The sequence below is a fragment of the Calliphora vicina genome, chromosome 1, assembly GCF_958450345.1.
Source record: "Calliphora vicina chromosome 1, idCalVici1.1, whole genome shotgun sequence".
Lineage (NCBI taxonomy): Eukaryota > Metazoa > Arthropoda > Insecta > Diptera > Calliphoridae > Calliphora > Calliphora vicina.
The window spans coordinates 139005000-139027259 of NC_088780.1; the positions used below are offsets into that span (position 1 = coordinate 139005000).

The window sequence follows — 22260 nt, forward strand, 5'->3', positions numbered from 1 at the left end:
ATCAAAGCTTTTTTAGTTTTGGATATATTGATTTTTGACCGCTTCTCTATATAAGGAAACCACTGTGCGCTGATACAGCTGATCTGGTTGAAACAGTCAAACATTTTTTTATTGTAAACTTTTTTAAACACCTTAAATTTTAAGCTTTGTTTTGATAAAAATATGTTTTTACTTCAATTTTATTTTTATTACTCTTTTAAATACTTTTAATTTAATATTGTTTTTATGTTTTCGAAATAAAAAGTAAAGAGATTATTTTAAAACGCGCCATTTTTATCGATATCAATTTGATACTTTGCGTCTAGTCTCGATTGAAAATGATTGTGACTAAAGAAGGGTTAAAAACAAAACCAGCATACAAATAATACCAATTGTTCGGACCACAACTACATATTGATTGTGGATATACAATATTCGGCCCAGCAGAATACTCTGACTTGTTATTTAACTAATTTTCTACATAACATCATTCTGCTAAAGTAGTTCACAATTTTCTCAGAATTTTATCATGGCTTTCTTTTTGAATGCTTATATTTCTTTTAAGTATATTTGTTAAAATATTTTGCAATCAGCACTACTGTATGATGCAGTTAATGCAAATATTATTTTCGAACTTAATTGGAAAAATGTGCCAAAATAAACCAAATTTTATTGAATTCAGAAATTTTACTCAGAAAAATTCAGAAATTTTCTGATTTAATTAAATTTTATTCTGTTAAATATTAGATTTTCATTTATATAAAATATTAATAACAGTTGTATAATTCAACAAAAACTTTTTTAAAATTTTACTTCTTAATAAAACAGTTGGCGCCATAAGTTCTTTACCCATTAGAAATCCCCTTTAGTTCAATATTTCCTTAGAATAATTTTAATCACAAAAAAAGAGTACATACATTTAAAACAAAAATAAACACTCAACCTTATGATTATTAATTCTCTTTAAAACAAATAATTAACAATCAATCATCATGATGGTGTGGCATCATTTATTTTTGGTTTGCTGGGATCTTAAATTCTAAAGATACTTAGAAAAAGAAGAACTAAATTTGACGCTGACAATGTTTTTATAGCACTAAGCAGTGTAGTCGAAACGAACAGGCCGAGTGGCAGTGGCACAGACATTTTTTATATAGAATATCAAAATGATTGGCGAAAATTAAATTAAAAAAAAAATATAAATAAATAAATAAAAAAAAGTTTTAAACTAAAACTACATAGCTAAATAAACACGGATAGATACATATACTTCTACATATATTTGTATTTATGTGTGAATATAAAAGTATTTATCAATATCAAACGAATTGGCAGCATTAAAAGATCAATCGATAAAAACATAGGTAGACAAAGAGATGAGGATATATAGTTAAACATGATAAAACGAAACTAATCATTAAACAATTAATAAATAACAAGATAATGATAATGAAAATAAAAAATTAATTGTAATAAAAAAGAGAAAAAATTAAATTTCGCAGATAAATCTTTGTATCAATATAGTAACAGTAACAACGAAACTCAACGGATAAATAGTGCAGTCGTTTAGAGATATTTAGTTAATACGGTTTGCAGAAAAGTGGAAAATTTAAATTTAGATAACATAATATAATATAAAGAAATGAAAAATTTTCTAGGGCTTTTTATATAAAAATGGCATGAAATAAATTAAAATTTAATAATTAAATATTACAAATAAAAGTGAAATGAAATTAATATAAATGAAAATTTAACAAAACCCAAAGAAAAAATATGTAAAATTTTGTATAAAAAAAGTTCTACAAAAAAAAATTGGCAAGACATTGAAAAGTTATTTAAAGAATTAAATTAATAAGAAAAAGAAAATTCCTTTTAACCAAGTTTAAAGCAAATAATTATTATTTTGCAGGAAGTAATTATAATTATTAAATAATTAAATATTTTTATGGCGCGTGGACGTAATCAAAATCGCGGACGTAATCAACAGATACAAAATACGCAGCTAAAAAATTTTCCACTTAATCAACAACAAAAACAACAGCAGCAGCATCCTCAGCTATTGGCCAAATCGGTGTCTGTGCACCAACAATCAAATACAAAAGCCCCCAACAACACTACCACCACCAACACCACCATCACTACCAATCCAACCTCTAACAATTCAACAAATGCACCTGTTGCCAACATCAATAAACAACAGTGCAACAGCAGCAACAATACTACCACTACCTCGCCCTCTATAAATTCTGAAAGTTACGGCCATATTAATAAAACTAATAATACAAATAACAAGAAAAACACTGAAAGTAATAATAATTATTATAATTATTATGATGATGCAAATTATTTAGAAGCCAATGGTGGCGATGATGAAGATCTGAATACACACCTTGAGACAAACGGCGACCCCGCTAGATCTTCTACTACAAATACAACTTATCAAATGACTATGTCTAATAATAGCTCTGAGAATTTTAACCAAGTCAAAACGAATGACGACGATGCTCATTCCGATACCGACTCATATAATGAAGATGATAATAATGATGATGAGGAGGTTCTCTCTGGTAATTACAGTAATTCAGCAAGTGAGACTGTAACACTCAAAGATCTCCCAATAAACACTCTTGAGCAGAGCGAAAATGAATTGATGCTGAATAACGGCACAAACGAAGAGCACGATAAGCAGCAAACAGTAATCAATCGTTCTCCGGTCATCGGGCAAAACGGCAGTGTGATCGCGTCAGTAACGGGTAATAACAACGATCTAAACGTTAGTAACAACAGTTTAACGGTTACGTGTAACGGTAAATCGGTTAACGGGCAGTTAGATGAATTAACGGAATGTGATCGTGATCGCGTTTTATTAGAAAATACAGATAAACGTGACATCGACAGTCCAGCCGCAATGGGACAAAAGAATACTAAAGGTGATATTACCAACACTTCCTCAACCTCCTCCTCGCCACCGGCAACGCCTTCACCGAGTGCACGGGCATTTCGCGAATCGTCGATACCGTCGTCATCGTCATCAACCCACGAAGGTTATGCCGGAAATACCATTAACCAACAGCGCGGTCAATCGCCTAGTATGCATGTGCCCACTATTACTGTGGTAGACTGCAGCAGTGTTGGTAGCCAACAAACTGCCAAAAGTTATGACAGCAATAAAACCGATAAAGATGAGTTTTATGATTTTGAAATGGAAACGCCACAACAGCAACTATACCAGCAACAACAACAACAACATGAGTTCAGTGATCAAGACAATGAAAACAAAGAATACGATAATGCTGGCGCAGAAAATGCAACGCAAAAAGCCAACTCCTCATATGGTATACAACGTACTGCGTCACCAACGTCAATGTACTCACGTTATAATTACATGAAACTCGAAGATGTCGAAGAAGAAGACGAAGGTGAGGAGGATGATGATGAAGACGAAGAAGAACAAGAGAAGCAACAGGGAGAGCATGAAGATGAGGAAGAAGCCGATCATACAGCCAGAGAGCATGTGTATACCTCAAGTAATAGTAACAGCAATAACCTTGACAATGAATATAAGCAACACAAACACTCAAATTCACATAGTCCAGAAAGGCAACAGCAACAACACATTAAGAGCACGAACATAAATATCAACAACAACAACAATAATAGTGAATATAATTTAAGCACCAGTTTTCCCGATTCAGGCATGGGAGAATCTCTAGCATCGACATCCACAAATAGCCCGTTTATAAATATCAACGATGCAGATTGCGATGCTGCCAGTAGCACCATGAAACAGCAACAACAACAGGAACGGCAACGAGATTTGCTTCAACAACATCATCAGCATTTGCCATTTGTACGCGATGGCTATTCAACCGATTGTGATGAAACACTAATGCAATGCGATGAATTACTGTTAGATTTTGCCGAATCGCCAGATTATTTAGATCCCGCCTCTTCAGAACGTTTGGTGTGCATTGAAAGCATAAGTTTACCAGATGTTGTTGTAGAGTCAACGAACTCGAATGGCAATTGTGGCACAACAATCAGTACAAATAATCATAATAATAATAATGCTGCCACATCTTCATTATTAACATCAACGTCATCCTCCTTGGGCAATTCAGGCGCTGAACGTGATTTTATTAATATAAACGGCGCCACCGGTACTACACTAAACAGTGTCCACTTTATACCCATCCATGTAGAGGGTAGTAACAACAATAGCAGTGGTGGCGGTGGTGGAGGTAGTGGACGTTCATCCCCTCGCAAACAAAGTGTCGATGACAGTCTTGTTGGTAGCAGTCGAGCGACAATAGAAATTATTGAAGATGCAACTGAACTGCAGCATTCGCCATCGAGTACAAGATCAACAAAGAACCTCAGTGATATTATTGCAGAGAAATTAAAGTATGTAATGTATATGAATTTATTTGTTTTAAGAACTATAGCTTATATTTAGTTAGTAGTAAATAGTAAGAAGTAAATAACTTAGTAGTAGGAAATTTCATATGCTAAAAAGTCTTAGAAGTTGAAAAATTTTCTAAATCAAACCTTAAATTAATCATTAGTTTGAATAATGTTTTAATTGATTAGAAATATTAAATACTAAACGACATAAATGTTACAGAATAGAACTGTTGGAAAATTCATCGCTTAAAATAAAAATTCAAAAATAACGTCATATTAAATTTTATTAAATAAATTATATTTTTTAATAAATATGGGTAATTAGATAACTTCTAGAAACATCCCAATACGAAATTAAAATCCAGTCAAATATTTTTTGTTTGCAAAAATTTTAAATTTTCATCAATTTTTCAAGTTTAAAATGTAATACTATTTTAATTCAAGTAAAATTCTAGCAATATTTTCAAGTGCTTTAATTTTTAGTTTTTAAGTGTCACTTAAATTAGCTTACAATATGAATGATTCCCTACACTGAGAAAATGAACAAAATCCTTTTTCTCTTACAATTTGAAAAATTTATTTTCGTTCTATATGAAACTTCAGTCTGTATAATTTTATTTGTATACCAAAATGTTTTAAGTGATTTTCGTGAGTTGGACCTGTATGGGAGCAATGACCAATTATGGATTGATCGCAATGAAATTAGATCACGTGATTTCTTTCTTTCTTTTAAATTAATCGTTAAAGTAATTTCCGGAAGTGGGATTTACATGGGAGCTATGGTTAATTATGAATCGATGCGCTCAAAATTTTTACGTGTGCTTTATTTGTAGATAAAACTAGTTCATGGACAAATTTGTGTTGATATCTGTTTAAGTCAAGCATTTAAGTCCTATTTCGGGAGGAAATTTGTGTGGGGGCTATGTGAAATAATGGAAAGTAATACAAGTGCCTAATTTGATTGAATTATATTCGGAATTGCGACCTGAACATTGCTCCCAATTTTACATGGACCGTCGGATGGACTGACGGACATTGTTGAATCTACTTAGAAAGTGATTCTGAGGCGATCGGTATACTTTAAAATGTTGGACTAATACTTTTGGGCGTTACAAACATCAGCACAGTGCATAATATCCTCCCCACTACACAGAAAAACCCTATTTCCTAAACAGCTTCAATTCAAATAATGATCACATATTGAACTGGTTTCAATTTTTTCATAATTGTAATATTTGCTACTGAATTTTGAGTTATGAATTTGATATTTTTTATAATTGAATATACAATTTTCGTTATTTATTAAACTTTAATAAAAAAATTATTGAATATCGAGGGCCTAAAACTTTTCAGGAGAGGCAAACAACTTTTTTTCGCGTATTACTTGAGCTATTAAAATTCGGTATTCAAACGACAAGTTATAGAAAACAATTTTTTTTTTTTTAAGTTGATGACACTTTAAAAGTAGACACTTTTTTAAGCAAACTCCAACTTTTTTTTATTATTTATTTTTCAGAATCAACATTCACTACTTTGATAAATGATTCAGCATGCCAAAATTAGTAATAAAAAAAAGAAATGCAAGAAGAAATTATACTAAAAATTTTTTGAAAATTTATTATTTGAAAAAATCGAGGGTTTGAATACGGAAAAAATTAATTGTATAAGATAAAGAAATAACAAAAATGCAAATAAAACAGTAAAAAAGATATATATTTTTTGAAATTCAAATGTTTTACTGAATATTTTACCATCAAAAAGTAATTTTCGTGAAAATCAAAGATAGAGGGTTTTGAATATAGGCCCTCAATACACAAATTTCGCAATTGTAGGTAGGAATATTAAGATTACCTCTTGAATTTATCCAAAAACAAAACTAATAACTATAATTTAAAAAGCTTGTCAGGACCTCAGTTGTGTTATTACACCTCACATGATAAAGTCCATATATGTACGCTTCACACTTAGGGTTTTTAATTTCCCGACCTATTTTGATTCCCGGGAATCGGGAGATTTTTTTCTACATTCCCGGGTACCCGGCTATTCCCGAAATATATAATGATACTGTAAATTAGGAATATTATAGCCAAATTTCATATAAAAACTTAGTGTTATAATTATTAAATATCAGAGCTTCGAATTACTTAATAAAATTTGAGCTTAATTCACTAAAATCTTAATCCGTTGTCAGCCTTTCATTCCATAAATCCATTCCTAATATTTAATTTTTTAGATTCAGCCTTTGTTTAAACTGAATTAATTTTAAAGTTAATTAATAACAGAATTTATTCAAACTTTGAATGATTACATTTTTGTTAAATCAAATCATTTACAAAATTAATTGAAAAAATTGTCTGAAGCCTTTTTGTACTAGATTTGAATTGAAGAAAAATTTAATCAATTAATAAATTTATGAAGCTATTTTGTTATGGATTTTAAGAAGAAATTTAAAGAAATAAGAATGTTCAATAAGAAATAAATTCTATAAATATTGAATTTACTTTTTAAATTTTCATACGAAAAGCCCCAAATAAATAATAATAATAAGCGGTCTATTATTGCCGAGATATAAGCAAAAAACTTTTCACTGTTTTTTGGTGAAAAAAATAGAGTTCTAACTTGGTTTCTATGTATTTTCGTCACTTTTTAATTCCCGGGATTCCCGACTAAAAATCCCGGGAATCGGGTAGTGAAAAATTGGCAAAATTCCCGGGAAATTTGTACCAGGAATTCCCGGGATAAAAACCCTATTCACACTACATAATTCATATAGTCAAATTGTATTTATGATTTTCAATTTCATGATCTGTTTTTGCTTTAAAAGAAATTTCAATTTTCAAAGGAAGTTAATTTTGAATTTCTTTTGTTTATTAATTTACACTTGCCGTAGTATGGTTATATGGTTGTCATATTAAAGGGAATTATCTTCACATCTATACTGAAAAATTAATTTTAATTTATCAGATTAAGAACCAAATTTAAGAATATAGTACTCGATTATAATGTTTTTATAATATATTTTGTTTAGAATCAGACAATTTCAAGGATATAAATTTTGAATGATATTTTGGACATCATTTGAACTTCAATATGAAAAATATGTCATTGATTCGGCACACTCTTAATTGTTTTAGAATAATTTATTTAAAAATCTCAAGGATATTACAGGATTACATTTTCTGAGAATAGTTTTTCTACTATTTGGTTATAAAATTTTAAAAATATAAGTTTCAAACATCTAAAATATTGTTAGACGAAAAAAGGAATAAAGTGAATAAAAAGAACAATATAGAACAACTTCACATTGTTCATTTGACTGAATTGATCAATTGAACTTGCTCGTTCATGAATAACCCAACTCTAATTAATTTGGTCATTCCGTATTTCCATTAAAAATATATTCGTTCTGAGTGCTTATGGAATTCTAAGACAATATGTATAGCAATGTTCGACCGCTTTCATCCATGAAAACCAGTCGTTTCGGTCTCGGTTAAAACCGAACATGAAACTCTAATTAAAACATAAAATAAAGAATAAAATAAAAAAAAAATTAAAAAACTCCCTATAGTAGTGAAAGGCATAAGCAATGTTTATAGAACATATCGATCCCTTAGCGCCAAATTATCGTAAGTGACATTTTCAAAATTTTTTTTTATTGCAAAAATTAAAATGTTATGGACCGACTGATGTTTTAGCGTTCACAGAATATCAAAATTGTTAATAACTTCAAAATTATAGGGGGTAAGATTTTAACGTAAGTCAATGTATACATTTTACAGTAAACGAATTTTATCGTAAGTGACACATAGTGGTATAGAAAAAAAAGTGGGAAATAAATCTGTAACTTCTAAATGGTTAGATTGGTTTGAATGAAATTTCACATGCGCAAGGAAGAAGTGTTGTCGAGTTTATGTTCTGAACGTGGACCTCACCAGGGGCGCGACCAAGGCTCCTCAAATTAGGGCACCTCGGGTATGTTACATTTTTAAAACGATCATATTTCTTCGTTTGTGTTCCGATTTCAAAAAAATTACACATAAAAAATCTATTAATCGAGCGCAAAAAAAGATCTAGTCGTAGCTATTAATTATCTCTTATGGTTTAGGAGATATTCGCATTTGAAAATTAAATTTTCAACATTTTTACCCAACCTACTCCAGTTTTTTGATAACAGCGTATCCAAATAATTTCCGATTTTCTCCAGTTTTCCTTCATTAGAATAACAACATATGTATGTGTCAAATAGAAAATAAAAATAATGACTAAGTCCAAAGTTATAATCATTTTAATTTAAAAAATTTTAAAAAGCCGATTTTTGCTAATTTTTGGGGAAAAAAAAAGTTTTTTTCTTTTTAAGTTATCTCAAAAAATGTCTAAAAGGATGTATAAGGAATTTATACTTTCTGAAAGCTAAGTTTTTATAAAATATTTTAATTGAAAAAAAATTGAAAAATTCAAAAAACATCTTTTTTTATGTAAAATTAAAATTTAGGGCAAAAATTCTCAAATCGCATATTCGATATGCGATTTTGCTTTAAAAATATTGAATTTTGTGCCAACAAAGCGTCATATGCGGAAAGTTTTGCTTGACTTTTTTAATTTGAAAAAAAATATGTCGTTGAAGGACACCGATTGCTCATCGAAGCTTATAACCCAAAGCGAGATCGTGAAGCCCGGCCAACCAGCCGAATTGATACCAAAGCAAAATATCCATGGAGCTAAGGTAATGCTCTTTATTTGGTGGGAGCAAAAGGGTTCTATCTATTATGAGCTGCCGAAATCAATTTTGCCTTACCCGCTTTATAGCCCAGACTATGACCGGTCCGACTGTTACTTGTTTCGATCGATGCAAAACGTACTCTCTAGGATAAGCTTCACTTTGGAAAAGAGTATCCGATATTGGCTTGATTCGTTCTAAGCCTCAAAAGATGAGCATTTAATTTGACTCAGAATCCATATGTTGCCAGAAAGATGGGAAAAGGTCGTAGCTAACAATGACCAATACTTTTAATAAATTTATATTGTACACCCAATAAAAAATTATAAAATTTTTATTTTGTTTAAAAAATCTAACAAACTTTAAAAAGTGTTGACATTTTTTGTTTTAAAAAAAGTCCTGCAGTGGATGAAAAGCGCATTTCTTACAGTTTTTTCCCTTTAAATGTCAATATGACAATACTGGATGTGGTATGATACTCATATACTCTTAATTACTTTCATTAAAAATGTGTAACTTTATTTACGAAAAAAAAAAATAAATATCATAGAGAGTACAAGTATAAAAAGTTTTTAATTGGTTATTCATAAATTCACTTTAATTAATTTTAAATGAACATAAAATACACACTTGAAAACTTAATCTAAAGAATTGTATTTTATGTCCATTACGAAGAAAAAACCAACAGATACTTTAAGTGATGATGTAATTGTTAAACATTGAACTTAAAGAAAAATTATCTGTTTAAATTAAATTATACAAAATGTTATTAAACTAAAGAAAAATAAGGGGAGGGTATGCGAGCAAGTCCATAATAATTTTATTACTCTTAAATATGTTGTCGGTACATAAATTATGTAGAATTTGTTATATGACTATATAAACAAAATACTACAATATGTTTTAGATTTTTTTTTGAGTTTTTGCTTAAAAGAAATAACATGTTTGCAAATCCATCATGAATCACTTTGAAGCAATATTTATTATTAATATTAAATTAAAACTAATAAAATTATTATTTTAGAAGAATAAATTATTGAAAATGAAAAAGAAAACAGAACTGTAAGCAAAAAAACAAATTTTTCATTCAACATACATATGATGAGTACAAGTATGTATATTTATGTATAAAAATAAATATTTTCGTCATTTTTTTTATTTTTTATGATTTCGTTTTGTTGTATTCAATTTTTAATGGAACGTGCCAAATTTCAGAGAAGAAAATCTTTGCATATAAAATTTGTTTTGTTTAAATATTTGTCTTAGAGAAAGTCTTCTTTAATATGTTCAAATACACAAACGAACTATAGACAAATACAGGACAGACATACCAGAACAATTTGCTGAGATATTTATTCCCACGCGTGTATGTAAAATATTTCAATATTATTATTTTATTCTATGCAAATATTCCGAATTGAAAAAAATTAAACAAATTTTGTGTGTTTTTTTATCAAAACTGTAAACATAAATTCATTCGTACGAGTATAAATGTTGCTGAAAAGAAAATTGTATATTTTTGCACATCAATTGCTCTAAATTTTGCCGGTAAAATGTAGCACATGCAGTAAACGTATATTGTGGATATAAATAACATAACATGCGTTATGAATGCATTTCGTTTTAGATTTAAACCGGCTATAAAGAGATTTACATCGGTCGAAATAAACAACGCAACAGTAGGAAATTTTTTAATGTGTCTACTAAATGACAAGAAAAGCCTCCATATCTTTCAGGGGAGGCCATATCGCAAAGAAAATTGAGATAATGGTTGTTTCAATTTTAACTTTAAACACCAACAAATTACGAATAGGGGCCAGGACAAAAAAAAAAGAGCATTAAGAATCTTGTTATTTGCTCTGTTCTATCAATGCTTCAAGAAAATGATTTCTGCTGAAATCAGGGAACTTGTTTCTGATACCAGTAATTTTTTAAGTATTACGTTTTTCAACAAGAGCTCATCCATGTGTGGTCGATTGGATAGTGGATCGCAACAGGAAAATTTGGTGAATGTCTTTCATCGGTTTCAGTGCGTGATGGTTTGTTCGGTTCAGAAGTGTGGTGATTTTGACACGAAAGACAACGATCGCCCAGGCCATCCAAAAAAGTTTTAAGACCAAGAATTGGAGGCATTATTCCATGAAGAATGTTCTAAAACTTAACATAAGCTTGCAAAACCAATTTCAAAACAAGCAGCAGAATTTTTCCAAAAGTAGGGAAATGGGAACCATAGGAATTGAAGCCGAGAGACATTGAAAGACAAAAAGAAAATAATTTTTGAAGCGAATCATTACTTGCGTTGAAAAATGGATCCGATACGATACGCGATAATTGGCCCAAAAATGCCCTGAATATGCGGACAGAGATATATTCCATCATGACAACGCTCTGCCACATGTTGCGTGACCTGTTTAAAAGTATTTACAATGTAATGGTTAGGAAGTTTTGCCTCATCCTACTATTATTGGTTTCGATCGATGCACAACGCTCCCTCTGGGATACACATCACTTTGGAACATAGTGTCCAATATTGGCTTGATTCGTTCTTGCCTTCAAAAGATGACCAGTTATTTTGGCTCGGAATCCATATGTTGTCAGAAAGATGGGAAACGATAATATAACTAAAAGTTAAACATTTAACAAAATCCCGCATTTTGAAGTCATACACCAATATAAAAATTCTAATTAATTAATTAGAAAAGTTGATTAATCAATATATTGATTAATGAGAATTGTTGGTTATTCTATTAATCGCGCATTCCTAGTATATATTGTTTTTACAATGGAACTAATAAATCAGAAGATACCCAGTTATTAAAATGTTCTTTTGCGAACTGCTCCACTGTAAACCAGTAATAATTTCATAAAAAAAACATTGCCCATTTCCACGAGAATGACAACCACGACTGAAAAAACCAAAACCCTTCAAACTTTTTTGCAAGATGATTTGAATGGGAAAAATCACTAAAATGTTACTATGTGAAAATATATTTAATTTTTTAATCAAATTGGTAGGTTTTAGGCTAAGATGACTGCGAAATCTAAGGTCCCAATGAACAGATTTTGACTCCGATTTTTTTTTTGCTATTATCAAATTGTTTATTGAAACCGAATACATATTTTCTATTTATTTTTGTTAGTTTTTGTATACATATATAGAATATATGTATATTGTTTTACTATAAGAGAAAAATCTGTCACGTACAGTATGTCACGTACGATATATAATTTTATTTATTATCAAATCATCCAAAGATTGTTTTTGTTAAATATGACGGATTGTAAAGGAAAAATATTTGGATTAGTGTAAAAAATTAAAAGAAAACAGAACGCCACTCACGATTCGCAACTTTTCGCATATTTCTACATGTACCTCAAAATTACTTCCGTTTTATGTCACGTACGAGATATCCTTATTTCGCTCGATATTTTGGACAACAATGTTTCGAAAGATCTTATTATTTTTTTAAAATATAGTACCCTCTTAATGGAACATAAAGACAAAATTATTTTTCAGATACTCTTATTTTTGCAAAATCTGTTCCACTCTATAGGTGAACAAATGTCACGTACGATGACATGGAATTACCCATATGGTAATATTTTCCTTTCGATATTTATTTTTTTTATTTCTTGAAAATAACTAATCATTTGTCATTATTATGAATGACGTCTTTGGAAATAAAAATCAACAAATCTCTTAAACTTTGAACCAATACAAAAAGTACTGTACAAACTTATTTCAATATAATTGTTTTTTATTTAATATATACAAATGGTGAACTAAACACACAAACTATTATTATAAATAACACCAACAATATACAACAAATTGCGAATAAAACATTTATTTTATGTTGTAGGGTATTAACAAAAAAAACATGTGTGTATTTTTATTCTTTTGCACACAAAAACGTTGTATAAAAGAATTTAAATTTACTAAGATTATCGTTCTCAATATTGTATTGAAATAATATTTATTTTCATTTCTGAAATAAAAACGCCAAAAAATATACATAAAAACGAAATCTTAACTTTCTGCCAATTGAATATTTTGTTGCTGTATATTGGCCTTCCATATAAACAAACAAAAAATTGAAAATATTCAATTATATTTAAAAATGTTTCAATTGTATGTACGTATTTTTTGTTTTTTTTTTTGTAGTTCTGCGTGTTCTAAATATATTTAAGTAAATAAAATAAAATTGAAATCAGTACAATGTTTTATATCAAAAAAATTAAAAAAGTACTCATATATTATGGAGTAATTTGAAGGCTTCATTTCGGGAAGGTCGTTTGTTTTTTTGATTTAATTAGCTATGTACTTTAGTAATAGTTTGAAAGCAGATGTAAATAAACAAACTGAAATATATTTAGAATTCAAAACATAAGCTTTAGAATTTAGAATTAAAAATAGTTCCTCTCAAATCCTCTCAATTCCTGGGTTTTAGTCATTCTATATACATAGCTTACTTTTAATACAAAGTAACAGTTTAAACAAAAATTCAGATTTTTCTTATTGCATTATTGATTTATTTTAAACAAGGCAGATAAACAGTAATAGAAAATGTTATGAATTATTAACATAAATTTAATAAATGCAAAGTAAACAACGTAATATATAAACAAAGGATCTACAAACCAAAAACATGTGTACAGACTTTTAAATAAACACTAAAATATAAACAATGTCTATGTGATTCTGATATTGATTGTTTATTATTTTGAGAGGAATCTATAATATTTTACCGTGCCCAGTAGGGGGTTTGCTTTATTATTGGAAAATTGCCAAACATATAAAGGCTTCAAAAATGAATATTTGTAGTACAATTCTTCTTCTAACTTTTAAGCTACGTTTACAATAACAGAGTCACTCTACTTTGAACTAAAGTAAAATAAACAAAACGTCCCAAACACAACTAATACAAACCCTTCTCTCTTTTCATCAGTGTAAACTCGTTTTGCTGAAAAATATCATAATTATTTATACAAATTTAACAATTCAGTACGTCCGAAATACATAGTTCTTGTACAATTATCAGGAGAATAAAATATTGGTCATACTAATGCAGGCGCGGATCCAGATGGGGTGAAATAGGAAATTTCCCCGCCACAAAACCGAAAAGTTTTCATATAAAAAAAGGAATATAAAGAAAAAGGTAGAACATATTTTAATTTTTCCCCCCCAAATGGTTGACCTGGATCCGCGCCTGTACTAATGATAACATTCTAATATCCAGACTTACAATTATCTACAATTCGTAGTAGAAATTGTTCGACTTTGGAAATTTTTAAATCGAATACATACAAAATAAATAAATGCTTTTTCGATTTATCAATAAATTTAAAATAAATTTAGTGAATAATATCAATTAATTTAAATATAATTAATTTACAAATCACAGGGTGTTCAAAAGGAGTCAATGCCTCCTATGACAACGTCATGTTGACTGGAATCGGTGACTATTACCGGGTAACCAATCACGGATCCAATTCTGTATCAGTCCTAAATCTACGTACACAGAAAAAACTATTTCTTAAACCGTTTCAATTCAAATATTTGTCACATATTGAACTGGTTTCAATTATTTCACAATTAAATCAAATATTCATTTGCTCAAAAACAAAAAATATATATCTTAGCTTTCTTTTGAGCAAAAAAAAATTAAAAAAGGGGTCAATTCAACAAACTTTTTGATTTTGCAATAAAAGTCAAAAATTTTATGTTTTGAGGTACAAAACATTTATTTTGATAGATATCCAACTCGCATCCCACTAAGCGATCAAAAACGTCTTCAAAGAAAATATCTAAGCTTCTTTTGTGAAAAAAAGGCCCATTTTGAAAAAAAGTCAAAAAAGTTTTGATTTCGGAAAAAAAAAAATTTATTTTTTTTTTCCGAAAGATTGAAGAAATAGCTATCTAAAATATTTTAACAATGCAAAGCATTTTATTGCAACTAGAAAAATAAGTTATAGGAGGGAGGAAAAGGGATTAGTGGACATTCGGTTTGAACTATCAGACATTGAAAATGACAGGAAAGACTTCAGAGGGAAGAGAGAATACGACTGAAGAACGAATTTTCCATGTAGTGGCCAATCGACCATAAAGTGATGTGTTCTTCATGAAAAACGTATATTACGTAAAAATCTGCAGATATCAGGAACAAATTCCCTAATTTCATTCCATTGTAGTACCGATAGAACAGTGAAACGCAGCCCAAATTGTGTCGGTGCTCCAGCGAATCAATAGAGTTGGATAATCTACTGTCACCAATAATCACCTTCGCCCTCTCCTATAGTCGGTCGAGAAGCTCCAAAATATAATTTGAAGCACCGGCCCATACATAGGAGTTGTATTTCATTTTCGGTCGGATATAGGTGGTGTAAATAGTGAAGAAATCAGATGGAGTGAAGTAATTCCTACACCGTTTCAGAAAACCGAGACACTTGGATGCTTCTTTCGACACTTGAAAAATGTGTTTAGACTAGCGGACATCACATTGTATTCTCATGCCTAGAACATCTAGAGCGATATATTCAGTCATTCGTGTTTGTGTCAACATGCAACACTGAGTCTTGCCAGTGTTGAAATCAACCCTCATTCACGACCCCATTCAGAGATTGTCACAAGTTCCCGATTAAGGGAATCATTCATGTTTTGCTACAGACCTGGTCTATAACTTTATTATGGCAAATGTTGCTGTCATCTGCAGAAGAATAGATAGGGAAAATAAGAAATAGAGTAGGCCTTGCGGTAGCCCTGAATTTATCTTGAACTCGTTTGATGAGATTCCATCTATAACAACTGGTATAGTGCGATCTCTGAGAATGCTCGATATGATTCAATGTCTATGGAATACATGAAACATAAATTTGTTTCACATTTTATGTTTCACACTGTACCAAAATCACACTATCACTTTGCATGTCACTACATAGTATCTGCTTAACACAAACAACAAGCGCTACATCTATTAGGAAAACCCACTAAATAGCATCTGCCGATTGAAATATTTTGAATTGTTTAAAAGACAGACAAACAAAAATTAATGATTTTATGCTCGCACTAACAAAACTAGAGGCCATTAATGAATAACAAGGTCGAAAACTAGAAAACGTCTTAGTACTCGTACAGGTTGCTTCTGATACCGGCTAAAATATTTTCTAATAAATGAATATTGCTTTGCTTAAGACTTATTGAATAAACGGTTTTCTATATTTCATTTAAAGAGATTTCAAATACATTAATAAACGTTGCATTCGGAAAGGGATTTGTAGTTATATAATTTTTGCATTACAATTATTAATTGCTAAATTATTTTGTGATTAAGCGTATTGATGTTTAACAAATTGTTATTTCTTTTTTATTTACAGAAATGATTTACTAGAACAAAAAGCACAATTTAATGTACAACTAGAAGATGCACATAAAAATGTGAACAGTTTAGAAACGAAAATCAGTGATATGCAAATAAAAATTGAAAAATTGGAACAGGAGTTATCGGCGAAAACCTGGAACGTTGAAAGTAAGTAATTTTTTTTTTTATTAATTTATATGAAGGGTGTTGAATGATTGAATGAGAAACACTAATTCTCAATTGTTTAGATTCAAGTAGTTATATATTAGTTTTATGTAGTTATTTTCTAAGAGGCTCTTTAATTATGAGCTACTATCTTTAAATTTAAATAAAACAAAGTGTTTGAAAGGTCTTTTGATGCCATTCTGTATTGAATAAAACATCGAGCTTAGACCTGCGACTTAAGAAAGTCTTACGGGGTCAAATCGCATGATCTCGGCGGGCAGTTCACATCAGTACCATGCCCGCAGATATCCAATACAGAATATTCTATGTAATATGCCGTTGGTGTTCATATCATCCAATTCAGCCCAAAAGAAGTTGGTAATCATCGAACTATAACGATCGCCGTTGATGGTGATTGCCTGGCCAATGTCGTTCTCAAATAAATATGGACCTATGATCCGCCGCCAGCCCAAAATCCAAACAATGACTTACTCGGGATGCATTTGACCCTCTAGAATCTCATCTCGATTGGTTTCATCCCAAATTCGACAATATTGTTTTTTGACGTACCCATTCATCTAAAAATGGGACTCAGTTGAAAAGGATTTTTGATGCGATTTAGCGGAACATTGCCCGAACAGAATACCCATTTTAAACAATGTTAACACTCTACACGTGCAAATGATTTGGCAAAACTGAATAAATGACAGCCAATTTGACAGATGTAGCCTCAACAATTTGGCCTCTATCAAATGTCAAAGTTCGGAAGTCCCTATTGGAAGACCCTTTAGTTGAGAATAAAAGGGAAACTAATCAGCTGTCTTTTAGCTGTTCATAGAATAAAACTGCATTACTGATATATAAATCAAGATTTTGGTTAATAATGTGCATTCAAAAGGCTATTTCTTAGTATATGTATGAATCGTTTAGTATTTAAGTAATTTATTCCGATTAAGATCATTTAAATCTCTTTACATTAGTCAGAAACTATTACACATATTCATGTTTTTCTCCACAGGATTACAGGGTGAATTAAATGCAGCTCAGAAAGATGATGAATATGTTCGTAAAAAACTCAAACTACTAGAAGATGAAAAGACCAATCTACGTCATCGGTTTAGTGAAAATGAAGATGAATTAAAAAATAAATATGGTGGGTGCTCTTCTCTACTATCTCTTCTCTTAAATAATTAAAAAGAAAAACATTTACTTTTGTTTACTTTTTGTTTACTTTTAGACGACCTTGAAATACAGTACAATGAATTGCAAGAGAAATACAAGCAAACCCAAAGTTTGGCAAGTAATTTGCATACACAGCTGGCAAAGGCCCAGACAGAGGCCGAAGAATGGCGCGAAGAGGTGGAAAAGATACGCGGTGAACTTGAGGAGCAAATTAAAGTTTTGCAAAATGCCCTGGAGAATTCCGAAAATGAGCGCAAGATTTGTGAAGACAAATGGCAGAGGGAATTTGAAATGTTAAGGACTCATAATATGGGTAAGGGCTAGATTTTCTAAAAACAAACCTAAAAACTTATCTAATTTATTATTAAATCATTGTTAACAGATCGCGAAGAATCCATTATGACCGACTGTGAATGGCAATTGCGTCAAATGCAACGTCAGTGTAAGGATAAAAGCGACAAAGCCGAAATTGGACGTCGTGAGGCAGTGGAAAAAGTCGAACAGTTAGAGGAGGAACTGGAGGAGCGTCGCAAAGAGATAGACGATTTGAAAATCTATCAGGCCCAAATGAACTCCCTAAGAGGCATTGTCAACGAACAGGAACAGTCCATACAAAATCTCGTCTCTCAAATCGAACATCTACAAAGTGATTTGGCCATTGCCAATGAAAATCTGGCCGAACAAATTGAGGCTGTTAAGAAAATTAAATATCATTGTGATAATGCTCTCTACGATAAGGAGCGTCAAATGATGTATCGCATCGATGAGGTACGCAATGAGGCAGCCTCCTTCTGGGAGGATAAACTTTATACAGAGATGACAAGACTGAAAAATGAACTAGAATCCGTTTATGTGGATGAACGTCGCGAAGCTTTAGACAAGCTACAGAACGAACATGTAGAGGAGCTTAAAGCTTTGACAAATCGCTACACTGATAATGAGGAAGAGTTGCGCATTGAATTGGCCGAAACGCAGCAACGTTTGGAACAAAAAACTCAAGAATTCATAGAGTTACGGGAAAAGTCAGACAATGCTTTATTGCAAACACGCATGCATTTGGATCGAGCAGATCGGGAATACCAAAAAGCCATGTGTCAGGAGGAAGAACGTAGAGAAGCTTTAGAAAACTCTTTGCGCGCAGAGTTTGAAAGCGAAAAACAGGAAATGGAAGAGAAGTTCCGAGAACGTTTGGGTCAAGTCAAAGACGAGTTCGCCAAAGAGCTGCAGATAAACACACAAGAATTAAAGGAAGAGCACCAGAAGGAAATCAACCAATTAAAAGCCAAAATGCAGGCCGAAAAAGATGAGGCCTTACAAACCCTAAGCGAAAAACATCGAAAGAAACTGGCCGATTTTGATGAGAAAATCAAAAATATTGAACAGCGTCACAAACACGATCTCAAAGATCTGAAAGCCGCCTACGATGCCGAAAAGGCTGCCCTCGACAAAAGAGACATTAGCAATGCCAACGAAATAGAACAGTTACATAGAAAATGTCGCTGTCTCACCAACCTATTCGAAGAAATGCGTATGCGCTACGAAAGACGTGATCCTCGTCCCGAGGATCTAAGAGAAATAGCTGAACTGCGTACTCGCTGTGAATCTCAGGAACGTGATTTGTATCTGCTGACCGATCGTCTGAGAGAAATGCAAATACAAATGAACGAACTACAACAGAATGGTGTAGAGTGCAATAACATGAACAATAAAAACAATAAAAAATCGAAACAGATAAAGAAGCCACCGCCAAAAACTATACCAACAAATTGCGATGTTATTTACGAAGAAAACGAAGAACGAGAATCACCGCCACCCACACAAAATTCAATATACACAAATAAACAACAGCTAAATAATAATCACAATAATGAAGATGATAATGATGAAGATGATGATGCTGAGAATGAGAATGATGGAGATGAAAGCCAAAATGGTGATGAGAAAAATACAGGTGATCATGATGTTAAAGAACAAAGAATCATTGATGTTAAAGGCAAAATCGATCAGTCTTCTTACAAAGGAAAAAATTCTAAATTATTGATCAAAGACAACGTAGATGACAGTCACATGATTACAGCTGTTTAGGAAGATTCCAATCAAAACAAAGAACACCCAAGAAAGAAAATCGAAACTGTAGCAAAAAAACCACAAACGGGACAAAAGAAAAAAAACATGATTGAGAGGCATCCCTCCGTGACCAGATTTGTCACTGTCAGTCATATCGTTTCATATATCTGAATATTTATGTGAAATGAAATGATTTGAAATCAGCTGCTTTTTTCACACTACCATTTCTGCGTGTACGCACACACATAAATATAAATAACATAAAATACATTTTATTATTTCAAATTTATGCGCTAATTTTTAATTTTTATTTTTTTGTTTTGTAAAATATTTTTTTCATTTATTACGGTCTCTTGTGTATGTGAATACACGCGTTTCTAATAATTTATATACATTATTGTTTTTGCGTATTATTTTAATTTATTATTTACTTTATTATTGTAAGAATTTATATTTATTCACAATTTCTTCCTATAAATTCGTTGACTAGTTTTAGTTTGATCACGGAAATTATTACGTTAATTTTCCATTTACGACAAAATTATAAACCAAACATAAATAAATTTACTAAATTTTGTATTTTTTAAAAAAGGAAATCCAACAAAAATAAAGTAAAACAAAAAACACGAGGAATATTTTGTTAGCTGGTTTTTTATTTATTTGATAAGCAAGGTGATGAGGTGATTCAATGTTTAGAAATTTTTTAATGTTTTATTTATTTTTTCAATGCCTATCCTTTTAGCAGGGTAGTGGATGGACTCTACGAAGCCTTGATCGAGTTTGGTTCTGTACATGGAATCTTGCAAACTGGTTAGGATGGTTTTGTAGTTTTACAATATATTTGTTATGGATGTTTTTTCAACTCGTCCTTTATCAATGATATTTCCAAGTAGCTGAAGATATTTTAATTTAGAGCCAAAACAACTGCTCATCTTTGAGGTCAAAAATGAATCAAGCTAATATCGGATACCCTGTTCTGAAGTGAAGCGTAATCCAGAGAGAGCGTTCTGCATCGATCAAAACAAATAGTATTTGGACGGAGCAAAGTCTGGACTATAAGGCGGATGAACAGGTATTGCAATATGTTCTGGGCATTTTTCGGTCAATGCTCGTTTTAAATCAGTTGCGTTCGGAACAGGTTCCCTGTGATGGTCATAATAGATAGGACCTTTTTGGTCCCACCAAATCCATGGATATGTATTTGGCTTTGGTGTCGATTCGGCTGGTTAGCCGGGCTTCAAACGATCTGATTCGGTAAAAAAATAATTTTGTTTTATAGCGCTCATGCTTAATTTTGGTCATACAAAATCGTCTTTCAAGGTTTGCCGATACCCAAATTAATTATTCCAGCATTAAAAATGGTATGTTAATCCTTTTAAATTTTTTTCGAAGGGAAAAGTTTTAAAATGTTTCGCACAAACTCCTAGTTTTTAAAACGCATTAAACAATTTGAAACCGTTTGGCAGGTTTATGAATGGTGTTATCCTGGTGACTTCTTTCAGTTTTAATTCTCTTTAATAACTCTAATATTGTAGTATCCTGTGGTCTATTACCGACTTGGTCGTCATTAGCCATTGTGAAAACAGGGATATCTTCAGTAGTCGGTGAATTTTGTTAATGTCTTTATTTAAATGATCAGCAAATAATATAACCTTTACTATGGAGCATCTAAACATGATTTCTTCCTTAATTTTCAAAGGGTGAAATTTGTATATATTTTAATCATCAATATTTTAAATAAATTGCCGCTTCCTTTAGTAGACAGTCACTCCTATGCTTCTAGTGATATATTTTGTTCGAACTCTTGCTATATATTAACCAAACTGTCTTTAAATTTGACATGTTAGTTCTCACGCCATCAAAAAACTATTGCAAGGAATTTAAAGTCTATTAACTATAAGTGTAATCTTTCTAGAATCAGTTGTATGACAAGGAGATATGAAATCTAAGCTACTTTTGCTATCAATTAGATCTGTGTAAAACTGTCTAAGTCTGAGTAGTCACAACAAGTGAGAAACCAGTATCTACACTTGATGGACAATATATAGAGCATAGAGTTAAATTTTCAGCAGGCAATTCAATGCGAACAGATGTTGTTTGCATATAATCCTTTGCAAACCTATCTAGGGTCATTGGTGCCATGCCATATTTAAGTAATGAAACGAATAATCTGAAATATAAAGGATCTATTGATAAAATGGGTCTATGAAATTAACATCACACTGAAGCTTTTTTAATTTTAATTCTTGTTAATTTTTAAGAACTATGGGCTTTATTTAAATTGCAAGAATTTCGAATGAGCTGCAATTGTAAAGCAAACTCTAGTGTTTAGTGACCTAGAAGTAGAATTCTAGTAGAATGGATTTTCTCAATATTCTTAATAATTCC

At 31.1% G+C, this 22260-nt stretch overlaps 1 protein-coding gene across 2 annotated transcripts; it reads left to right on the plus strand.

Annotated features, from left to right (window-relative positions):
• Positions 1 to 1088: 1088 nt before the first annotated feature.
• On the plus strand, positions 1089 to 20505 carry LOC135963940 (putative uncharacterized protein DDB_G0282133). 2 transcript variants are annotated; one of them, XM_065515954.1, is made up of 6 exons: positions 1089 to 1343; positions 1889 to 4383; positions 16475 to 16626; positions 17642 to 17776; positions 17861 to 18118; positions 18188 to 20505. In XM_065515954.1, the coding sequence occupies exons 2-6, from the start codon at positions 1925 to 1927 to the stop codon at positions 19888 to 19890; spliced, it is 4707 nt and encodes a 1568-aa protein (XP_065372026.1). In that variant the 5' UTR covers positions 1089 to 1343; positions 1889 to 1924; the 3' UTR covers positions 19891 to 20505. The 2 variants fall into 2 exon arrangements, with proteins under 2 accessions (XP_065372026.1, XP_065372025.1); XM_065515953.1 differs by having other exon boundaries at positions 1089 to 4383.
• Positions 20506 to 22260: the final 1755 nt, after the last annotated feature.